The sequence below is a fragment of the Desmodus rotundus genome, chromosome 5, assembly GCF_022682495.2.
Source record: "Desmodus rotundus isolate HL8 chromosome 5, HLdesRot8A.1, whole genome shotgun sequence".
NCBI classification, from domain to species: domain Eukaryota; kingdom Metazoa; phylum Chordata; class Mammalia; order Chiroptera; family Phyllostomidae; genus Desmodus; species Desmodus rotundus.
The window spans coordinates 144,444,637-144,467,138 of record NC_071391.1 but is presented as its reverse complement, the minus strand read 5'-3'; the positions used below and the strand labels follow the sequence as shown (position 1 = coordinate 144,467,138).

The 22,502-nt window shown below is 48.2% G+C and overlaps 2 protein-coding genes across 2 annotated transcripts; both read right to left on the bottom strand.

Annotated features, from left to right (window-relative positions):
- Nucleotides 1-916: 916 nt before the first annotated feature.
- On the bottom strand, nt 917-11,078 carry CLEC4F (C-type lectin domain family 4 member F). Its single transcript, XM_045189350.2, has 7 exons — nt 10,923-11,078; nt 9,974-10,090; nt 9,659-9,754; nt 6,623-7,726; nt 3,066-3,217; nt 2,047-2,165; nt 917-1,380 (listed from the first exon to the last, which is right to left on the bottom strand). Exons 1-7 carry the CDS (start codon nt 10,996-10,998, stop codon nt 1,233-1,235), a joined length of 1,812 nt encoding a protein of 603 aa, XP_045045285.2. The 5' UTR covers nt 10,999-11,078; the 3' UTR covers nt 917-1,232.
- Nucleotides 11,079-16,792: 5,714 nt separating this feature from the next.
- On the bottom strand, nt 16,793-22,221 carry CD207 (CD207 molecule). Its single transcript, XM_024552425.4, has 6 exons — nt 22,143-22,221; nt 21,929-22,045; nt 20,144-20,518; nt 19,437-19,588; nt 18,342-18,457; nt 16,793-17,767 (listed from the first exon to the last, which is right to left on the bottom strand). The coding sequence occupies exons 1-6, from the start codon at nt 22,216-22,218 to the stop codon at nt 17,617-17,619; spliced, it is 987 nt and encodes a 328-aa protein (XP_024408193.2). The 5' UTR covers nt 22,219-22,221; the 3' UTR covers nt 16,793-17,616.
- Between the last annotated feature and the right edge of the window lie 281 nt (nt 22,222-22,502).

The following is a 22,502-nucleotide window of genomic DNA, read 5'->3' as shown; positions in this document are numbered from 1 at the left end:
AAGGAAAACCCCAAAGAAAATATGAGTACGGAAAGATGAAAGTCTTGTCCAGCCAGAGATGTCATAAAAGATAGAACAGATTTCCATTTCTGATTATAATGGAGTAACTGGACCTGCCCTTTTGCTGTAAGCAACTAGAAAACTGGACAAAATATGTAAAACAATTGTTTTCAGACAGTGGACAACAGGCAGAGCAAAACCGTGATTCAAGTTCCTGGATAGGGAAGCAGCCTGGATGAGCCCACAAACTACTCTGGGTTTCTTCCTGGGGGCTCTTTTCAGACCACAGAGCAGGGAAAGAGGTCCCCACACGGGCATGACAGTCGCACGAAGCTGGTGAGAGAAAGATGGGAGTTTGGGGAGACAGGGGGTGCTGGAATTTGGGGAGGAGTATGGAAGGTAGGGAGCTACACAGTGAAAGAGCTCCAGAAATTGTAAGTTTCGCTGTGTTTGCACAGGAAGGACTCCACCTGGCGGGGCAAAGAACTGCTCTAGAAGTTCTTATTCCAAACTGAGCTGCCAGAAAGCTGTGTCCCTGGATGGGTGAATGAGACTCAAAGACGAGGCAAAAGCCAGACATATGGTTCTGAAAATTAACAGTCTGAAGATGAGACAAGGCCAGACATAGGAGAGAAACAAGTTTTTGGAGTGGTTTAAAGGCCTGGAAAAATGCAGCTCCAGCACCATCTGCAACAAAGGAAGCGCAGGGAGCACCCGGGGTGTCTGTGACTTCCTGGTAACTTGGACCCTCTGTGGTGTCCCTGTGGTGCATTAAAGCTCTGCTGTTTTTTAAAAAAAACTAACCAGATGTTCCTAGCTATAAAGCCCTAAAATAAGGATATACTTGTTTCAAGACAGAAGGGACACTGAGAAAGGAGAACCAACCCAGGGAGAAGAGAGTATGGTGGCTGTCACAGAGACAAGTACAAAGCCTTTGTTCATCCAGCAAGTATTTATTGAAGGCCTGATGTCTGGCAGGCCTGTGGTGGTTGCTGGGGGAGGGGGGGCTGTGCAGAAGCACAGCAGGGCTCTTGCCTTGAGGAACCGTTGATGCCATAGGGTCACATGAGGTAAGCATGTTTGAGGGTTAAATACTAAATGGACAGGGCAGAAAATACAAAAGGCCAAATAGAAGGCCCCAGAGAACAAGCTGGGTTCAGAGGCTCACAAGACATCACTGTGAGAAGGGTCGAGAGCTGGCAGTGGCAGTGACCTCTCAGCTCTGGCCTATTTCAGGCCACACCCTGACTGAAGGGCTTCTTGCAGACCCAGTGATAGAGGGCATTGCAGCTTATGTCATTCCACTTCTGCTGAATATGAACACAGTCTTCATCCTGCCCGCCACTGAGCCAGTTGTCTGGCTGATTATGTGACCAAAACCTGGAAGAAGAAGGCTTTATTCTACTAGAGGAAAGAAGGGTCCCTTCCCACCACCTCCCACTGTGGTATAAGGAGCTGAAGTGACGTGGGTCCCTAATCCCCTGGTGGCCCCAGGTTGGGAACAAAGCTAGGACCAGAGTCTCCATGAGGGTAGCTCTACTGAGGTTGTCCTTAGTTATTGAAGATCGAGGGACAGAAAGGGCATCTGCAGATATAAGCCTCCACCTCAGAATTCACATTCAGATACTTGCGATGGGGGCAGCACCCTCGGGACTAGGCTTGTGTAGGGTATAATTAGGCCAAAAGAAAAAGCCCCAAACAGGAAGATCCACTCATAGGCTGCCTGCCCACCCCAGGATCTGTCTTGTGGAGGAGTCCAGGCAAAGATGACAAATGTGCCCATGTGCTCACACACACACACCATACACATCACACATGCACAAACACATCACACATGCATCGCACACAATCATACATGCACACGGTCATGTATACACATGTCATAAGCAACCATATATACACTATACACACATATCACATACGCCAGACACACACCACACACAGCACTCACAGTCACCAGGCAGGGTTACACACACAGGACAGGGAGTTTCTAACCAGTCCTGCCCCAGACAGTGCCTGGGACGACACCAGACTGTGGCTACTCACTGCCTGCTCTCAGAAGAACTGAATGTTGTCCCATCAGTCCAGCGCCAAGTGCCCTCCCTGTCCCTGTCATTGAGGCCAATCCAGTGGTAGGAGGTGCTCGTGAACTTGATCAGATATGCCTGTAAAGAAAGACAGTGTTGTTTGTCCCTGATGAGGAGCTGCTTCTCCCAGCCTTGTAGGAAAGGAGTCCAGGTCATCCCGTCCCGGGCCTGGGGCAAGTAGCCCGCTCCTCTGAAGGAGCTACACCCTCCCTGCGCCTCCCATGGTTTACCCAGGATCTAGGGCAGCAGCCAGGTCCCCTCAAGAGAAGGTCAGCTTCTCCCATGTTGACTTGATGAGGAGTGCGGCTTTACTGAGACAAAAAGGCCTGGCCACAGTTCATTAAGGTGTTTTACAAAACAGCATGTCCTTTGACAGACATACAAGAGAACTACAGGGAGAACTACAGGGATGGGCAGTTCTGTAAATTGAATTGTGCCGAACCTACTATAGTCCTTTGTCAATAACCCTAGAAAATTCTGATAAGTGCCTTTGGCAAATGGGTCGCCCAGAGGCTATAATGCATTTGGTGGTCCTCAAACTCCTATGTGTGTATCTGGCCTTACCAAGAAGCCTGGTCTCCTGCTTGTGGGCCCCTTACAGCCACTGATGTTAAAATCAAGATCAACAACCAGAAAGGAGGTTGAGGGGCTAAACAAGGGGATTCGGGGGTCGGAGGGAGTATGTTTCCAACACTTTAAAAGCAGTAACTTGGCGCCACCTCCCTTTGCCCTTCCCCAGTGCTGACACCTGTGGGCCTCTGGGGGTCGCCCTCATCCACTGAGGACACTGGGGTTTACTGTTAGTGCTTCTGCCTGCAGTGCAAGATGTTCATTGGAACTCAATAAATATTTGCTCCCTGACAGAGGTGACATGAAAGTTTCTGCCACCCCTCCTCTGAGAAGGGCAAAGCCAAAAACATCAAAGTCCCTCATCCCACATCCACCCCATCGGCACCACCCCAAGCCCAAAGTTCTCACCTGCTCCTTTGCAGAGGTCACTGAGGCCAGGTGGGCTCCCTGGGACACACAGGACTGCTCAGCCTCCTGCCAAGTCTTCTTGTCAGAAGAAAAGTAATACATGTTCCTGCCATAGATCTTCCAGCCTTGTGTGACCAGCTGGAGAACTTCAACTGGAGCAAAGATTGGGAAGGAGAGGGAACCAGGGGCTGGCTGTGGATGTCTGAGAGCTGGCCTTCCTGACTCTCCAGGGGCTGACTACTGAGAGTCACAAGCCCATGCAATGCTTGATGCCCAATGCCTCAGGGGCAGGGCCTGGGAGGCTGCACCCCCAGCCTGTACCCAATAGGCCAGGGAGCTGCTGCCCAGAACACCTGGCTCCCTCACTCCAGGGATCCTCAGAGCTTTACAGAGTCCTGCTTTCTGTTTCCCAATTCATTGCTATCACCTGAAAGTCCTCTGCACCTCAGTTCCTGCCATCTCCCTGGGGCAGATTTCACAGCCACTCCATGGCATCACTCATTTCCTTGATTTCATCTCCCTCCACTTCAGCTGCCCACACCAAGGACCATACCAGGGACTTTTGTCATCACTTGGCCTGCTTGACTTCACAGTTTCATTTAGCTCCTCCCCTGAGCACAAACCCCGATTCCCTCAGCTGTTTCATCCCTCCCTGCCATGACACTCTGCTCCTTAACATTATCTGCACCACAGCTGTTTGAAATGGTGCCACAGCAGCTCCCTTCTTCATTCACGTTATCTTTTGTCCAACATTCATTGTTCGACATTCCTTAATTCTAGGAAGTAGGGATTGTTATACAAAGATCAGTAAGACATGATTCATGCCCTCAAGAAACATGCAATCTAGTAAATAAGACAGGTGGTGGAGATGCATTGATTGAAAAGTGTACATGTTGCAATAGAAGCAGGAAAGAGGGCACAGTCTGTTTCACCTGTGCTGGATTTGAGGCGTAGGGAGGACACCCTAGGTGAGAGTTCTCTTGAGCTGAGTCTCCAAAGACGGAGGAACCGTTTGCCACGTCGTCAGGGCCAAGGAGAGCATTCCAGGCAGGGGAAAGAGTAGATGCAAACACGTGAAGGTGTGAAAGAGCATGGCATTTGCCGTGGTCAGTACATAAGGGGTAGGAGACCACCTTGCACAGGTTCACCAGCACCACATTGTACTTCCTTCGCAAAGCAGTTTGGGATTTTCCCGCTGTGAGCAACGGGAAGCCCGAAAGGCCGTGGTTCCTTTCCCTCACATCAGAGCGAGCCTATTCTGATCTAGAAAAAAACCTTCTCAAGGAACTTCATTAAAATGTTAGCAGAGGGTTTATATAGAAAATATATATATTTTCATGGAAATACAAGTGGTTATTTTCAATATTTGCAACACTATAATTAATATATAGGTTTATAATGTAAACATTGATGATACATTTTTTTAATCCCTCCCTCTACCCTGCCATCCCCTTCACCTTAGCCCCAACTCTCCCCTCTTCTCAGCCAAGCTCCTTGAATGACGTGTACACCTTCTCTTTCACTTGCATCCCGCTGACCACAGTCTGGCCTCCAGACCACATACAACTCTGCACCGAAAGCTCATTCCATTGACTTACTAACTGGCCAGGGTCAGTGGATATTTATTGGTTACTCGATCTGGCCTCTCTAAGGCATTTGCCAAGACTAGCCACTCCCTTCTTGAAATTTTGTCCTTCCTTAGCTTCCCTAACTAAACATCTCCTGGTTCTCCTTCTGCCTATAAGACTACCTTCTCCAGTGTCCTTCAAAAATACCTCTTCCCCTCCTTGCCACCTGAAGGCTGACTTCCTGTCTCCACCCTCAGCCTTCTCCTCGTGAAGCATGTTATCTCATTCAAACTCCTCACCTTCACTCCTTTACCACAACCAAAACCAACAAACTCAAGGCTCCCACATCTGTATCTACAGCCCGGACCTCTCTCCTACACTCCAGATAGCCTGCAGGTGACCGCCACTCGAACATCCCTACAGCATCTCAAACTCAGCCTGTCCAAACCTGGCTGCTCTTCTGCCTGTTTCACTCCCCATCTCAGTAGGAGACCCATCTAGTCAGCCTCCGTGAAGCCCTTCCGTGGATACTCGTTTCCTGAAGAATGAAACCCAAGCTCAGAGGCGGTCCCATGTATGCCTACCTTTCTAGCACAGTGTCTTTCAAACTACAATCATCAACACATTAGTGAGTTGTGTCAAGGTGGTTTTTGTTTTTTAAAAATAAATTATAAAATATCAACATGCATTCAGGCAGTAAAAGTTTTGTTTCCTGAAATGTGTGTGTTTGTGTGGGTCTATGTGTATGACACACATAATTTTACTGGGTCACAATGTAAAATGAATTTCATGCTGTGGTTTGGAAGCTGCCGTTCTGCCCCCTGCCTACCGTCCTTTCAGCTTGCTCATCAGCTGCACTCCTGGTCACTGTCCAGTCACACAGAACTGCTCGAAGTTTCCTGAACCTCATGGTTGCACATCTCCATAACCAGGAACCTGCTGCTCTCTCACCCTATTGGCTTGGCAAACACCTACTGGTTTTCCAGGACTCCAGTCGAGGGCCATCTTCTCCACAAAGCATCTTTTGATCTTTTCTGCCCCCAGAATTTTCTCCACCACCCCTTGTACTTACACCAGAGGACATCGACCCCGAGAACAATTCTTCTTTCCCTTCCACCCACCCCAGTTCCTAGACCTGCTCCTAACATGACTCTTACAGCCCCTCCTCTCTGCCTCTCTACATGCCTTTTGTGCAAGGCCGCTCTACCAGCCTGTAAGCTTTAAGGGTGGGCATTGCACCTTATTTAGCTTTGTGCCTGACACATAATAGGGCCTCAAAAAACCTTGTCAGCACTGGCTGGTGTAGCTCAGTGGATTGAGCGCGGGCTGTGAACCAAAGGGTCACCGGTTTGATTCCCAGTCAGGGCACCTGCCTGGGTTGCAGGCCAGGTCGCCAATAGGGGGCATGCAAGAGACAACCACACAGTGATGTTTCTCTCCCTCTCTTTCTCCCTCCCTTCCCCTCTCTCTAAAAATAAATAAATAAAATCTTTTTTAAAAAATCTTGTCAGATGAATGCAGGAATGCTGGGTACTGTGCTATATGCTTTATACATGTGAACTCATTTGATCCTCCCTCTGAAGCGAATACTATTGTCCCCACTTTGCAGATGAGAAAAGTGAAGGTAAGCAACCTGATCAAAGTTACACCATTTGTGACAGCAGGAAGTCAGATGAGACTGTCAGGCCCCACTAGCACCCACTGTCTTTATATACCCTTCACCACACATAGTTTGTTTCCCAAGTGCTAGTTTTGTCACTCTGGCCAGGTGATAAGCAACCTCAGAGGAGGGACCATGCTGCTGTGCCACCTCTACCACTGCCTGGGCGCATAGAGCCTAGCTGGTTGGATGCAGCCCCTCTCCAGCACCTCTGCTCTTTCCCAGAGAGATGCAGGGTGAAGTAATCAAAAGGCCAACTGGACAGAAGACTCCACCCTCCCAAGAGATTATACCTTCCCCAGGCCAACCCCTCCCTCCCTCCCACTTACTTTGTCGCTGCTCTTGCAAAGAGAAGGCTGCACGGAGGGTCTCCAGGCTACTCTGCAACTCCTGGGTTTGCGTTGCTCGTGTTTTAGTGATCTCCAAATCCTCTTTTAACCTCTGGATCATAGCATTGGCCTCCTGCAGCTTGCTCTCTAACATCTGGGTCTTAGATTTTAAGGCCTCTTTCACTCCTCGTTTTAGGATCTGTATCTCTCTGCTGTCATTTTTCAAGTGATCCTTTAACACCTCAATGTTGGCATTTAAGGCACTGGTGTTTTCCAGCTCTGTTTTTAGTCCTTGGATCTGAGCGTTTGTCTGCTCCAGGCGACCGTTTGCCATTTGGGCCTGGGTAGTGGCCATTTGCAAATCTCTTTTTAACAGATGAATCTCATTGCCAGCTCTTTCCAAATGACCTCTTAATAACTGGATCTCAGCACTGGTGTTGTCTAAACTGCCTTCTACAAGGGTCTGCATCTGGGAGTTTAAATCATTTGCTTTTTGCAGGCTTCCCTTTAGTGTCTGAATCTCAGCATTGGTTCCTTTCAAACTAGTTCTTAAAACCTGATTCTGGGCCCTTAAATCATTGACAGTATCCAGATTGCCTCTTAAAACAAGTATCTGAGCATTAGCATTCTTTAAACTACTGTTTACCAACTGCGCCTGGGCATTTGCCGTTTTCAACCCTGCCTTCAATGCCTGAATGTCAGCGTTGGTGTTTTCTAAGCCTCTGCTCAACATGTGGAGCTCAGAGCTGGTATTCTCTAAACTGGTTTTTAGGAATCTCTGGGTCTGGGAGTTTAAAGCATTTGCCTTTTCCAGATCTCTCTTCTGTCTCTGGATCTCAGCACTGACCCCCTCCAAGGAACTCTTCAACATCTGGGTCTGGTAACTCAAGGTACTGGCATCCTTTAGAGCACCTTTTACCGACTGGAGGTCAGCACTGGAGTTTGTCAGACGACCGCTGAGCACCTGGATCTGAGAACTGACGTTGTCCACTCTGCACATCAGCATCTGCATCTCCACGCTCCAGGTGCTGGAATTCTCCACATGGTCTTTAAACATCTGGATAGTCTCCTGCAGTCCTGCCACCCTGCCAGCGTGGTAAGGATCTGGAGGGAGGAGACAGAGAAGGCACCCAAAGAGGCCCGTTATAGGGTGACATTAATTATATGAGCCAACCAGAGTGTTTCTAAAATTTCCAAGGGGGATGTCTACGACACAGCCCTGAGTGCTCCTCAAGCAGCTTGCTCTCCGTGCAGCCACCGAGACCCTGAGTATGGGCCACCTAAGAATGTGAGCCAAAAAATAATGAAATAAATAAAGGCCTATCCCACATGAACTGAGGGGCAGAAGGATTAAAATACTTGCCTACTGTAAACTAGCTACCATCAAGAGTCATGCTGGTGAGGCTCAGATTGTTTTGTCATTGTAATTGAACTTGAAAATAATTGATTCTATCATTCAGAGCTGTTGAAGTTTGATTCTCTTCAAATACAAAAAAGAAAACTGATGTGAACAAGGCCCATATTTAGTCCTATGCTATATTTCTACACCCAGCATTGAGCCTCTTGACTTACCCTTGTCACTTCCTAAAAACCACATAGACCACAGACACAGGAATTTTCTGATCACACATTCCATGGGGAAAAGAAACAGAAACAAACCAAAGAAATGGTGCTGGAGGAGGAAGCACTCTGTTCAGTCCGCAGGCCTCCCTCCAGGAGGTCCTAGACCCTGGGGCTAAAATGGCCTTGTAAAGGGCCAGCACGCTCAGTGTTACAAAGGACAAGGGTCTGTACAGAACAGTTTGAGGATATGAAAGACCTGAGTGAAAGGCCTTGACCACTTGGTCCCTGGGGTTATTCAAGGAGACTCTGTCACCTCTTTCATATATGGAAACCACCAAACCCACCTGCAGCTGCCTCTGGTCTTACTGGCCCCCTTTGCTCTTGAGCTAAGACCTAATCTTAGACATTCATGGTCTTTAGCTCATGATGCCAGCCTCCCCTCAGAAAAAGAAAGAAAAATCCAAGTAGGCAGGAACTCTTTCTGGAAGATTCCTGCCCTATTCTTCATGCCCTCCTGAGGTAGGTGTGTGAGGCCTCAGCCCCTGTGCTGAGGTAAGGCCAGGTGGACCAGGTGGCTTTGAAGTACAGGGAGTCTAGTCAAATACTCTGCCTTGTAAAGATAGACACATAGATCAATGGACAAATCAGGGAATGCAGGGCCCACACATATATGAACAATTGATATCAATGAAGAGAAAAAGGCAATTAGTGGAGAAACAATAATCTTTTCAACAAATGGTGCTGAAACAATTGTATATCCACATGCAAAAAAAATGAATCTCATACACAAAATTTAACTTAAAATTAATCATAGACCTTAATGTAAAACCTAAAACTATACAATTTCCAGAAGGAAACATAGGAGAACGTCTTAGTGACCTAAGGATGGGAACAGATTTCTCAGATAGGAGGCCCAAAGCATAATCCATAAAAGAAAAAAAGTTGATAAATTAGACTTCATCAAAATTCACATCTTGTTAAGAGAATGAAAAGATAAGCCATCGACTGAGAGAAAATATTTGCAAATCATATGACTAATAAAGGACAAAAAACAAATACATACTACATTATTCCTTTCATATAAAACTAAAAAAAGCCAAGTGATCTATAAATACCAGCAAGCAGATGGAAGGATGAAGGGGATGAAGGGCGAGGGGAGAGGGAAGGAAGACAAGGGTCACAAGCAAACTTGGGGGAGAAGGTGAGTGTGTTCATCATCCTGATGTGGTGATGTTTTCATGGGTATTTACCTATGTCAAAATTCTTAGCTTGTACACTTTAAATGTGTGTACTTTATTTTGTGTCAATTATACCTCGATAAAGTAGTTTTCTTAAAAAAAATCGTGCCCATCTGGGAGGATAGTAAAACTCATTCAAGGGCATGGGAGTGTTGGGGGAGAGGCTCATCCTGGGGTCTGGGCTCCCGCATGCCCCAGCTCCCTCCCACCCGCCTGCCCCACTGTGGCTACTCACCGTCAGGTTCCACAGGGACCTGCCCAGTAGTGTTTTCTCCAGGAAACTCTTGGGAGTAGGCATAGGACGCCAACACAGGTCTTTGCTTCTGTAGAACTGAGACACCCCATTCCTGGGTCAGCACAATCCCTCAACATTGTGCCTGGGGAGCAGGCTGCCCCACCCCGAGTCAGGGTTCTAGAAAGAGGGGGATGGCACCGGGTACCCCTCAGAGTTTCTCTCATGGGCCTCTGCTCTTGGGAGGCTCCCCTTGGTCAATGGCCTTTATGCAGGAAAAAGGGAGAGTCAGTAGGATTCAGATTACCAAGAGCTTACCCACAAAAAAGAGAGCCATAAGAGAGGTGACAATGGCCATGACCAAAAATGCCACGGTGGCCCGAACAAGCCTTCGCTTCTTAGGGGCATCAGGAGCCACTGCCGAGGAGTCCAGGCCTGTGGGGAAGATGCCAGTGTCCAGGAGGAGTGTGGGGGCTGGACAGAGTCAGCCCCATGGGCCCAGTCTCCTGGCCTGTCCAATGGGGATGAGAACACCTGCCACACTTACCATGGAGAAAGAAAATGAATCCCTTTGAATAGCTCACCAGAGCTCATCAGGGGATATGGTAGCAACACAGAGGCTGCAGAAGGCACACAGGGCACAGAACCTGGCCCAGGCAAGGAGGGCAACAGAAGTGTGGTTTGAACAAAAGAAGGGGGAGAGGGGAGAGAAGGAGGAACAGAGCAGGGACCCTGGCCTCTGAGTCCCAGGGCCAGTCTTGCTTAAGTATCCAGACCAGAGCAAGACTCACAGCCCCTTGGGGCTGCTACTTCCTCCACAAACTGACAGGGGTCAGTCCTGGAGACTCCCTTTGCTGGGGTCAGAAGGACCCTGTCAGTGTCCTAAGAAGGGCTGTGCCTGGGAGCCTGGGGGCTGTGGGCCCACACCAGCCTGCAGCCCCTGAGGCCCCATGGAGGCAGCCCAGTGTACAGAGATGGCGTTCAAAACCAGGCCCCTCGAATTCAAAGTTCACATTTCTCTTGCCAGGTTGACATCCTGAAGAAAAGGGTCTGGGGAAATTTCAGGCAGAGACTGGGGGTATGCCCCAGGCTCTCAGTCCGCGCCCCACCCACCTTCTGCCCTTGCCTGATTGTTCTGGAGGCTGAGACTGCAGTGAGACACAGGAGCTCTGGCTTGTGAAGGAGGGACTGAGAAAAATGGTGGAGGGCTGGGAGACAAGCAGGCCAGTCCTTGGTTGAGGGTGGGCTGGGCCCCCAGTTTTCTCACCTTGGGGGTGCAGGGAGACAGTCTGGTTGTCTGTGCAGAAGTAAACCTTGTTGCTTTTCATCTCTGCTTCTTTCATCCTCCAATGTGTTCCCCGCCTTGGCCCCTGAAGGGTTGTGCTGTGGGCCAGTAGTGGTGGGAGGGAAGCTTGAGGTACCCTGGACTTTTATGCTCTTTAGTAGGTCCTGACCACACCTAAGCTCTGCCTCCCTCCCCTGCTGACTCTGCAGAAGCACCCCAGTAGGGCCCCTCCCCCAGGGCGCCCAGGCGCCGATCTGCCCAGGCTCCATCCTCTTCCTCTTCCCATCAGCACCAGCCCTCCCCCTCCCACAGGCCCATCACCCCAACACCTGCACTCCAGCATAGCTCCCCAGCACTACTCTCTTCCCCCAAATCACAAATACTTTCACCACAACTCAGGAGGAGATCAGAGGTTCCTTTTCAGCTTTGCAGAAAAAATTTCTTGTGACCCATGGCTGATCTAATCCTAGCCTCACACCCTCTCGTGGTCTCCTTGCCCACTCGGGACCTCACCACTGGCATGGCAGGAAAGAGTCTACGGTAGAATAAAAAATATGCCTGCTGCTTGTGGACCTAGACTAAGAAGACGGGGAAGTGAGGTGTCCCGCTGGACCTGTGTGAACCCAAAGTCCCCATCCCCTAGAGGACTAGTCAGCTAAACGGAATCAATATTTCCACTGGCAGAACAAGGCACCTCTCCCAAAGTCAGTTCTGAGGATACTAGCAGATTCTTGTTCCCCGATCTCAGATAGTTATAACATCTAACATCAGATAGTTATAATCCTATCAAAATAGATCACGTTTTCTTTGACTCATAAAAATCTAATTACATAATATTTGTCCCCGATCTCACCAGCAACCCATTTACAAGGCATCAGTTACAACCTTGCAAATGGCTTGTTTTACCCACATTGTGTTACTTTTTCCTATTTTCACCTTCAGTTCCTACACCCTGTTCCCATGGCTTTTTCTCAAATCCTGGAGTCAGCCTCCCATAGGTGCCCTGAGCGCTAACTGAGAAGCCTGCAGCCCACTCCAGTGGTAGATCAGCCCCACTGAGAGTGCCTCCTCCTGAGGCTGAGCCAGGAGAGCAGCTGCAGTCCAAAGCCTGTGTCATGGATGGTCACTGTCAGCTCAGCCAGCAACTAGCTGGGTACATAGCTGATCTTCAGGGAGAGGACACCCAGTTCCTGATGCCATGGCCTTGATTGTGTGTGGAAGTGTAAAGTTCTGAGCCACCATCAGCTGGCCAGTTACCTCCTGGCCTGAAAGCAGACGTGAGAGGAAAGAACACAGGAGGAAAGTGAGAGCATGTATTGCTGGAGAAGTCAACAGCTCTGCCTGAGACCCCAGAGCATCTGCCACACCCTTTTCCCCCTTTGCATGGGAGGGGAGCTGCTGGAAGTACTTCTCCAGAGGCCTGTTAGAGGCCCAGGGGTGGTGGCAGAAGAGAAAGGGCCTGCCTTGGTTTCTATTTCCCCACACATGGGAAGAGCCCAGGCCAGGCCCACTCAGGAGCTGCTTCCTCCTAGGGCCTGAGAAGCTGAGGAAGCCTCAGAGAAAAACTTTGGGAATCCCTTGCTCAGCTGGAAGGGCAGAGCCTGGGCCAGGAGAGGGGCATAGTCCTCCAGACATGGTGGCCTCAGAGGCATGACCAGCGGGACTCCTCTATCACTTTCTTTCCTGGCCCTACTCCCCTAAACTCCTGGGTCCCAGCTCTTACTTCTCCCACTTGCCAGCAGGAAATAAATGCCAGGAGGCTGCTACAACCTTGCCAAGGAGTCTCCCTGTTCTCTGGCCAGAAAAATAGCAAATGGACATTTTATACAGAACCACTCATCAACTGGGACCTCTTACACATTGGCTTTTCCTGTCCCTACTAAAGGGTACAGGGTCATGCTCCTAGACGTGCAGACCCCTAGGTTCAGGCACCCCAGGAGATTTTTAATCATCCATATCAACCCCTAACAACAGAGGGTGGGCAGCTGTCTTCCAGAGAGTGGCTAGATCCAGCAGCTGGTCTTTTAACAGTTCTCCCTGCCTGGAGTCTTGCCTCCCTCAAGTCTTATCACCATATTAAGGCATAATAATCTTTTTCAAAAACCAATTCAGTAAGCACACATTCCATTACCTAGATCTCTCAGCCAAGAAGAAGCAACAACACCCAACAGCAGCAGCACCCACATCTTGGTTCTAATACCATTCTCAAAAAACCAAACAAAAAACAAAACAAGTCTTTTTGGAGAAATATCTGATTCTAGGACTGGAGCAGAAAATCTACAAGATGAGCCTAGAGTATCTTGTACTTTCAGAAACTAAAGAGATACTTTCAAAAAATGATAAACATATGTCAAAAGGACACAGGAGCCAAATGAAATAGCTGTCAATGGACAAAGCTAGAAGAACTTGATCAATAAAATATAGAGTATTATTGGGAGACTTCAGCCAAGGTGGAGGTGTAGGCAGATATACTTTGCCTCCTCACACAACCAAAAAAGGATAACAACAAATTTAAAAACAAAAAATAACCAGAATTGTCAGGAAATTGAACTGTAGGGAGGTCCGACAACCAAGGAGTTAAAGAAGAAATATTCATCCAGACTGGTAGGAGGGGCAGTGATGGGCAACCAGGGTGGAGAGGATTCATGGCAAGGCAGCAGCTGGAGGACTAGGGCAGGCGATGTGGCAACTTGCAGACTGGGCAGTCCCACATTTTCACGCAGATAAACTGGGAGGAACAACTGGGGAGCAAGATAGACCTCACAGCCCAGCTCAGGGAAATGAAGCCTCAGAACCTCTAACTGAAAAAACGTGTGGGTGTTGCAGCAGTGGGAGAAACTCCCAGCCTCACAGGAGAGTTCATTGGAGAGACCTACAGGGTCCTAGAATGTACACAAAACCACCCACCCAGAAGGCAGCACCAGAAGGGCCCAATTTGCTTGTGTGTTGCAGAGGAAGTTACTGAAAGCCGGCTGAGAGCTGAGCAAGAGGCATTGTTGCCTCTCTGACCCCTCCCCACATATATCACCACAACGTAGCAGCATGGGTTCCCCTGCCCTGGTGAATACCTAATGCTCCACCCCTTACTATATAACAGGCACACCAAGACAAAACAAATTATGGCCCAAATGAAAGAACAGATCAAAGCTCCATGAAAAATACAACTAAGTGATGAAGAGATAGCCAACCTATCAGATGCAGAGTTCAAAACTCTGGTAATCAGGATACTCACAGAAATGGTTGAGTATGGTCAAAAAATAGAGGAAAAAGTGAAGTGAGGGATTAGTGCCCTCATAAAGAGGGCCCCAAAGAACTTGCTTACCCCTTCCACCATGTGAGGACACAAGAATTTTACAACCTCGAAGACAGCCCATTGCAAAGTGAAATAAAGGAAAATGTACAGGGAACCAACAGTGATGGGAAGGAAACTGGGACTCAAATCAACAGTTTGGAGCAGAAGGAAGAAATAAACATTCAACCAGAACAGAATGAAAACGCAAGAATTCAAAAATATGTGGAGAAGCGTAGGGACCTCCAGGAAAACTTTAAATGTTCCAACATCCGAATCATAGAGGTGCCAGAAGGAGAAGAGGAAAAGCAAGAAATTGAAAACTTATTTGAAAACATAATGAAGGAGAACTTCCCCAATCTGGCAAAGGAAATAGACTTCCAGGAAGTCCAAGAAGCTCAGAGAGTCCCAAAAAAGTTGGACCCAAGGAAGCATGCATCCAAGGTACATCATAATTACATTACCCAAGATCAAAGATAAGGATAGAATCTTAAAATCAGCAAGAAAAAGGAGACAGTTACCTACAAAGGACTTCCCATAAGACTATCAGCTGATTTCTCACAAGAAAACTTGCGGGCAAGAAGGGACTGGCAAGAATATTCAAAGTGATGAAAAGCAAGGACCTACATCCAAGAATACTCTATCCATCAAAGCTATCATTTAGAATGGAAGGGCAGATAAAGTGCTGTCCAGATAAGGTCAAGTTACAGGAGTTCATCATCACCAAGCCCTTGTTATATGAAATGTTAAAGGGACTTATCTAAGAAAAAGGAGATCAAAAATATGAACAGTAAAATGACAACAAACTAACAACAACTGAACCAAAACCAAAAACAAAAATGAACTAAGCAAACAATTAGAACAGGAACTGATCCACAGAAATAGAGATCACATGCAGGGTTACCAGCGGGGAGGGAGAGGGGGAGAAAGGGGGAAGAGGTACAGGGAATAAGAAGCATAAATGGTAGGTACAAAATAGACAGGGGGCGGTTAAGAATAGTATGGGAAATAGAGAAGCCAAAGGCCTTACATGTATGACCCATGGACATGAACTAAAGTGAGGGAATGATGGTGGGAGGAGGGGTACAGAACAGAGAGGAATAAAAGGGAGAAAAAAATGGGACAACTGTAATAGCATAATCAATAAAATATATTTTTAAAAAGAAATTTAAAAAACATATAGTATTATTGGATTATAACCCAAAGTACACAATCTATGAATGTATGCTGAAAAAAATAAATAAATAAATCTCCCATGCAGAAAAATTCCAAATAATATCTGTAGATGCCTCATCATTAAAAAAGTAGAGCACAGCTTTCACTCCTTCAGTGTGGGCTGCGCACAGTGACTGCTATGGTCTGAATGTCTGTGTCCCCCTTGAAATTCATTTGCTGAAATCCTAACCCTCAATATGATAGTATGGGAAGTGAGGCCTTTGGGAGGTGGTGGGGTCGTGAGGATGGTATCTCATGAAAGGGATTAGTGCCCTCATAAAGAGGGCCCCAGAGAACTTGCTTGCCCCTTCCACCACATGAGGACACAAGAATTTTACAACCTCGAAGACAGTCCATTGCATTAAAGAAAAACGTCCCCTCTGCAGGACCCTGAGGAGGGGTGGGCCACTCTGCTGCACCACCCCTCTGCTTTCATTCTGCTCCCCTCCAGGTGCTGCCTGGATTCCTGCCTCAGCCACTGGACTGGGATGTGAACAGGGTCTCTATGAACAGGTTCTCTGGGAAGAGTAGGAAACCTGAGGTGTCTCCACCCTGGGAGTAAAGCCGGAGAACAGAAGATGGTCCAGTGAACCTCTGAGAGGAAAGACTGCTGAGAAAGTCACGAGGCTTCAGACCTCGCTCTCCTTTGTTTTGGTAAAACCAGGGATAAGCGCTGCCCTTAATTCTGTGGCATTTCCAGAGCTGGAATTCCCCTGAGGATACCCCAGAGCTTCACTGTCCAGGAAAGCAGATGGCCTTTCCTGCACATTCATCTCTACACCCAGGAATAAAACGTACACACAGAGGAGAACTTTACCCAGGCAGCATTTTATTCTTTTTTTAATATATTTATTGATTATGCTATTACAGTTGTCCCATTTCCCCCTCCCACTCCACTCCATCCTGCCCACCCCCTCCATCCCACATTCCCCCCCTATAGTTCATGTCCATGGGTCATACTTATAAGTTCTTTGGCTTCTACATTTCCTACACTATTCTTACCTTCCCCCTGTCTATTTTCCACCTATCATCTATGCTACTTATTCTCTGTACCTTTTCCCCCCTCTCCCCCTCCCACTCCCCTATTGACAACCCTCCATGTGATCTCCATCTCTATGGTTCTGTTCCTGTTCTAGTTGTTTGCCTAGTTTGCTCTTGTTTTTGTTTTAGGTGTGGTCATTAATAACTGTGAGTTTGCTGTCATTTTTACTGTTCATATTTTTTATCTTCTTTTTCTTAGGTAACTCCCTTTAACATTTCTAATGAAGCTTGGAGGTGAACTCGCAGGTACTGAGGGCCCCTTCCTCTGCACGGGGCACGGGAAGGGAGGAAATGCAGAAGAACAAGGAGGTGCGGGGTGGTGAGGCAGAGGGGCTGGGCCTGAGCGGATGCTGGTCCAGCTCTAAAGGAAACATTTCCAGGCCAGCCCTTGATCTAAACAAGCTGAGCCTGTCCCAGGGAAGAAGGGGTTCAGACCTCAGAGGATGTGCAGGAAGAGGATGATGGGCACTTGGCTTGGACAGGATCCCCAAGAGCAGAACTCCTCCCAGAGATAATGACCACCTAAGCAGGTGACTGGGAATTTGGGAGATCAGCTGGAAAAGTGATGAGTATCAGTATCAGGAGAATTGCTTGAATGTCTAAAGCAACTTTCATGTGATGAAACTGAGGCTTCTGTGAAGGGACTCAAATACTCTTCTAACGGTTCTCTTTGCCTCTAGGCTTACCTACCTGAAGTGCTGTCACCGTATTGCAGGCATTACGGTCTTTCCAAAACACAATTAGGCTTGTACGCATACATTACCTAGCTCAGCCAAGAAGAAGCAACAACACTCCATTAGCAATGGCACCCAGATCTTGGCAAAACCCCAGGGTGTTGCCCCAAATTATGGATCCTGATACACCTTAATGAGGCAGTGGGAACTTAATGAGGCAGTTTGGTCCTCTCCACCAACCCCTCCCCATTTTAACCCAAGATCTTCTTTCCATTCCAGCTGCCTCTGTGAGACTGCAGAACTTCCCAAGGCAGACAGACACCAGATGCCTTTGGGACAATTTTGAAGCAAGGAAAGTTAAGGTGCAAAGTCACCTTGGGGTATGGAGGATGAAGTGGCACTTCCTTGACTTTGACCCGCACTGGAGCTCCAAGTGCCAGGTTGGGGGCTAGTCCTGTCATGGTTCTGATGGGACGTAGGGACGTTTGCAGATGAAAAGGAACTGATTGTCACAGGGAGCATCATTCCAGGACTGAAGTGAGGACATCTTTATATTGGCACAGTGTTCATTGTTCCCGGTATTGTTGGGCTCACCAGGAATCCAGAACCTACCAAAGGGGGAGGGGGGGAGAAAAACTTATTTCCAATGAAGAAATGAGTAACTTCAATTCTAGCTTTGGTCCTAGGTGTTAATGTCACAAGTTTTTGAATCCAGGCCTGAGAGAAAGGGATTTGGTACACTGTCAACTTCTAAGCTTGCAATCACCCCCAAATTAGGTATGCACACATATACTACTTAGCTCAACCAAGAAAAAGCAACAACACCCCAATAGCAGCGGCACCCAGACCTTTGCAAACCCCGAGGCATCACCAACCCATTTCTCTCAAGGCTCTACACAAGCCCACAGTACTGACACCTAGACTCAGACTGGGCTTCCCACCTAAGCCGGCTGGACAGCTATGCTGCCAAGCCCCAGAGGGTACAGAGAGGCCACAGATTGGTCCCTGATCCCACAGCCAAATTAGTGGCAGAGGTGAGCTGGATTTTGGTTCTGTGCTCCTGCTACCCATGAACAGGGAAGAATCCCAAACTCTGTAGTCAGGGGGAAATATCACCCCACCCTTCTGCCCTGGACCTGACCCAAAAAGTCAGGCTGGGAAGGAGGGCTCTGGGGAGCTTACTTCATACTCTGGACCTTGTTGAATGGAGTGTCATCTACCCAGTGCCAGGCCCCCTCACTCCCTTTGGTCAGGCCGATCCAGTGGAAGAGTCCACCTGCTGTCCGGTACAGAAACTCCTGCAGGGAAGACAGAATGAGCAGAGACACTGCCATCACTCCAAGCTGGAGCCTCTGCCTCTCTGGGGGTTCTTCCCCTTGTGCTCAGTGACAGCCTCTGAACCCACAGGCACACTGTGCACACTGACCTTTCTCAAGCTTCTTCTTCCTGTCCCTGCTCAGAGCCCAGAGTGCAAGCTCCAAATTCTGATTTGTCTGTGCCCTGCAACTAACAGACTCGGGACTCCAGCCTTTCTACCCTCAGGGAGCAGGTGCTGGAGCACAAGACAAATTAGCTAAAGCCTTGAGCAAGGAGCCTAGGAGAATGGCCCAAATAATAACATATAAATTTAGTGAGCACTTAATATGTACAAGAAACTATATAGTTATACAGCCCTTACTTTTTTTTAAGGCAGTTCCTATTATTACTTGTGTTTCCTCTGGGACTAGTTAGAGGTGGGGTTGGGACTCTCTCTGACCCCAGAGCCCATGCTCTTACCTGCCCTGCCAGCACGCCTCCCAGGTGGGAGGGACTTGTTCAGTTTTCTGCCTCACCAGGTAGGAGACCTCTTGGATTGCGTAGTATTATTAATTACAATTATATCTGTTTCCTGGGCACTCAGAAAGACGGTACCTCCTTGCTCTCTTTGATGCTGGGAGTATTACGTCATTTGCTTTGCAAATGAAATGTGATTAGAGGAGATGTCTGTTATTTCCAGGCAGAGACAACACACAATTTGTCATGTTCCCTTTTCCTGCCTCAGCAATTGTGGAAACTTACACGAAATGAAGTCTACTTTGGCCTAGATCCTGGAGTAACCACAATGAGCAAAACCCCTTATTGGCCCTTGTTAAACACATAGTAAAAGTGAGAAGTAATCCTTCATTTTTAGGTCACTGATATTTGGGAATTTTTGTCACTGCCACATAATCTTGTGCATCCTACCTAATACAGCTACTAATATACCTCCTTCCTAGACCCCATAGAAACAGCACTCACCTGTTCACTCTCTGAGGTCACAGAGGTCAGGTGTGAATTCCTGGACATGCAGAACTGCTGGGCGCTGTACCAGGTCTTTGAGACACGGGAAAAGTAATAGAAGTTCCCCCTGAAATACTTCCAGCCTTGAGAAACCACCTGTAGAATGTCATCTGGAAAACAAGGGTGAAAGGTGAGCACTGCTGTTCCTGTGTCCTCTGGGTGCCGGCTAGGTGGGGGCACCTGAGTGGGACCCCAGAGACAACAGTGGATGGGGCTGGGCTCTAGGGTCCTTGCAGACACTCTCTCAGATCCTGAAAGTCCAGCTGGAATTAGTAGTCTCTGGGCTCAGAGAGGATGGATCAAGAATCCGTCTCTCATGAGAGACAAGCAGTTCTTCACTGGTGATCACAAGTGGCTGAGACCCTGGGCTCTGGGTAAGAACCCTAATGCAGAATGGCTGGGTTTGGGCCAGCACAGAGACTCCCTAATGCTCTTACATTCTGTGCCTTTGTGTGTGAGCCAAAGCTGCTTCCTGGTCCTTTTACTCCTGAAAAGCCTCTAAGTCCTCCTCAACCCCAATGCTGAGCCCTCTTTGCTCAGCTTTCCAGCCATGTCTGCCCTGCTCCTCTCCCATTTCCCTCCACACACACCAGCCCAATGTCCTCATGCCTGAGACCGGCAAGGTCCCATGGGCCACTTGCAACATTCTTTTCTGAGCCACTTACTTTGCTGTTTGAGCAACTTGTTGATATTCTCCAAACTGCTTTGGAGTCCACGGACCTTTGCATTTAAAGCACTGGCTTTATCAAAATCTCTTTTTAACTCTGGGATTTGAGCATTTAAATTATAGACTTCTTCCCAACTTTTTGTTAACATCTGGATCTGTGCATTGGCTTCCTTCACACCAGTTTCCAACTTCCGGATCTGAGAATGCACATGATTCAGGCTAGCATTCACCATCTGGACCTGAATGCCAGTTGCCTCCACACCGCCTCTGTTCCTCTTAATTTCAGAACTCAAGGTGCTGACGTTGTCCACACGACCTTCCAGCAACTGGACATTGGCCTTTGTCTCTGACAGTGTGCCCATAAACCAGGGATCTGGATTTGAGAAAGTCAAGAAGTTGGTCAAGGAGATCCCTAGGGATGGAAGTAGGGGTGTTATCACATCAATAAAAAATAGGGAAAGGGGGGGACAGGTTCAAGCTTCCCAAAGACCTAACCCAAGGATTTGTTGCCTACCCTACATTCATTCATAATCTATATATTTATTCAACATGTGATGATATCGACCATATGCCAGGAGCTCTGGTAGATGCAGGTAATGCAAAGATTGATAAAAACAGACTTTCTATTAGAGGACCTCACAGGCAAACAGAAGCAGGGATTAGAACTCAGTGCTAAATTTTCTTTGCATGTTCAGGGCACATTTGGTAAAGGGATGCCCTACACCACCCCTTTGGTACCCTCCCCGCATCCCTCGGGCCCTAACATTTGATTCCCCAGCACCCCTCTTTCAGAGACTCCTGCAGTGACCATCTGTGAGGGCAACATCACCCTTCCCACATCTGTCCACAGGCTCTTCATGACCGTGGGGGGAGCCAGGCATGCAGACTTCTAATCTGGAAGTGACTGCTCCAGAGAACACAGAAAAGGAGAATTATGAAACCATTTCTCCTTTTCCCTTGTCCCTCCCACTGTCACACCCTGATCAGGACACAAGTTTGGTGACAGAAAGGAAACCAAAAGTAAACCAAGAGGGATCTAAGCAGAGGAAACTCTGCTTACAGACTCCAAGTCTGAGATCAAATATGTCCTGAAGCCAGGAAGGGAGAAGACAGGTGTTCCCCTCCTCTGCCTTCTGCAGAGCTGATGGAAGATGAAGGCCCTGCCAGCACCAGAGGCTATGGGCCTCATCAAAGCTGGGAGAAGGAGAAAGATAGCCACACATCTAACAAAGAAGTAGGAAGCCTCCCTTGACTTGATTTTCAAGGGAACAGGAGAATGAAGACAGCACAAAAGGGTCCTGGTGAGGGGAGGAACCATGGAGACTTGTTGGCCAGGTTCTCCGTTAGTTGGTTGGAGCTGAAGATACAGTTGGGACTCCATCCCTTGTGAGGTCAAGAAACATCTCGCTCACTGTTGGGAGCTGCCCATAGGCTCTGGATCAAAGGGACACAGAGCTCAGAGAGGGAGGAGAAAAATGACACAGGATAAAGAAATAGGTGAATGTTTCCTGGGAACAAGAGTGCATCTTTAAGCGCAAGCATGCAAGTGCTGATCCGATTCAGAGAAACCTCCCTGGAATTGGGAAAGAAAGAGCGGCAGCTCGTTTTACTGAGGACATGGCCCCTGGGACTGCACATGGAAAGAGGCAAATGAAATAAGACGAATGAAAAAGCCTTTGGTGGGAGAGACCACTGGAAAGCAGGGAAGAGAGGGTGTGGATGTTGAGGAAGCTGGCTGGCTCTGGAGAAGGCCCAGGCCCGGATGATAAGCCAGAGGACTCACAGAGAATGGCCTGCAGCAGAACGGAGGCGAGCAGCACCAGCGTCAGGATGATGACTGCAGCACGGGCTGAGCAAGGCTTCCTCGGAACCAGAGACGGACCCATCTTGGGAGGAGGCTCTGTGGGAAGAAGCAGAGAACATTTGTTGAAGCAGCAGCAGGTGGTGGGTTTGGGCACAGAGAACTGAGAAGGCTCTGAGCAGGGACTGGCGCTTGCCTCGGGGCCAGAGGGAGATATTCTGTTTATCTACAGTGAAGTGCGCATCAGGGACCTCGCTCTCTGCAGCCTTCATCCTGCACACTCACGCCTGCTGCACAGGTGCTTCTGGCTGTCTGCCTCCCCAAGGAACTTTTATCCAGAGGAAAAGGGAAGTGAGTCCCACAAAAGGTCATTGTATAATTCCCCAAGTTCCACATTCCTGATGTAGACACCATGCCTCTTCTAGGCCACAGCTCTGTGCTCTCCTCGAACACCTGAGCTTCCAGGAAGAGGCCACTTGTCTTCTTCTTTGAAGGGTCTGTGACATGAACCCTTTAACCATCTTGTCCCAAGGCTATCCTACTCTTTAATTCCCTC

Coding starts and splice junctions, on each gene's coding strand:
- CD207 (XM_024552425.4), bottom strand. CDS start 22,218: ATGAAGGCTGCAGAGAGCGAGGTCCCTGATGCGCACTTCACTGTAGAT. Junction 22,046..22,142: donor TATCTCCCTCTGGCCCCGAG/GCAAGCGCCAGT, acceptor TTCTTCCCACAG/AGCCTCCTCCCAAGATGGGT. Junction 19,589..20,143: donor CAAGTTGCTCAAACAGCAAA/GTAAGTGGCTCA, acceptor CTTGTTTTCCAG/ATGACATTCTACAGGTGGTT.
- CLEC4F (XM_045189350.2), bottom strand. CDS start 10,998: ATGAAAGAAGCAGAGATGAAAAGCAACAAGGTTTACTTCTGCACAGAC. Junction 3,218..6,622: donor TTTGCAAGAGCAGCGACAAA/GTAAGTGGGAGG, acceptor TCTTTGCTCCAG/TTGAAGTTCTCCAGCTGGTC. Junction 2,166..3,065: donor TGACCTCTGCAAAGGAGCAG/GTGAGAACTTTG, acceptor CTTTCTTTACAG/GCATATCTGATCAAGTTCAC.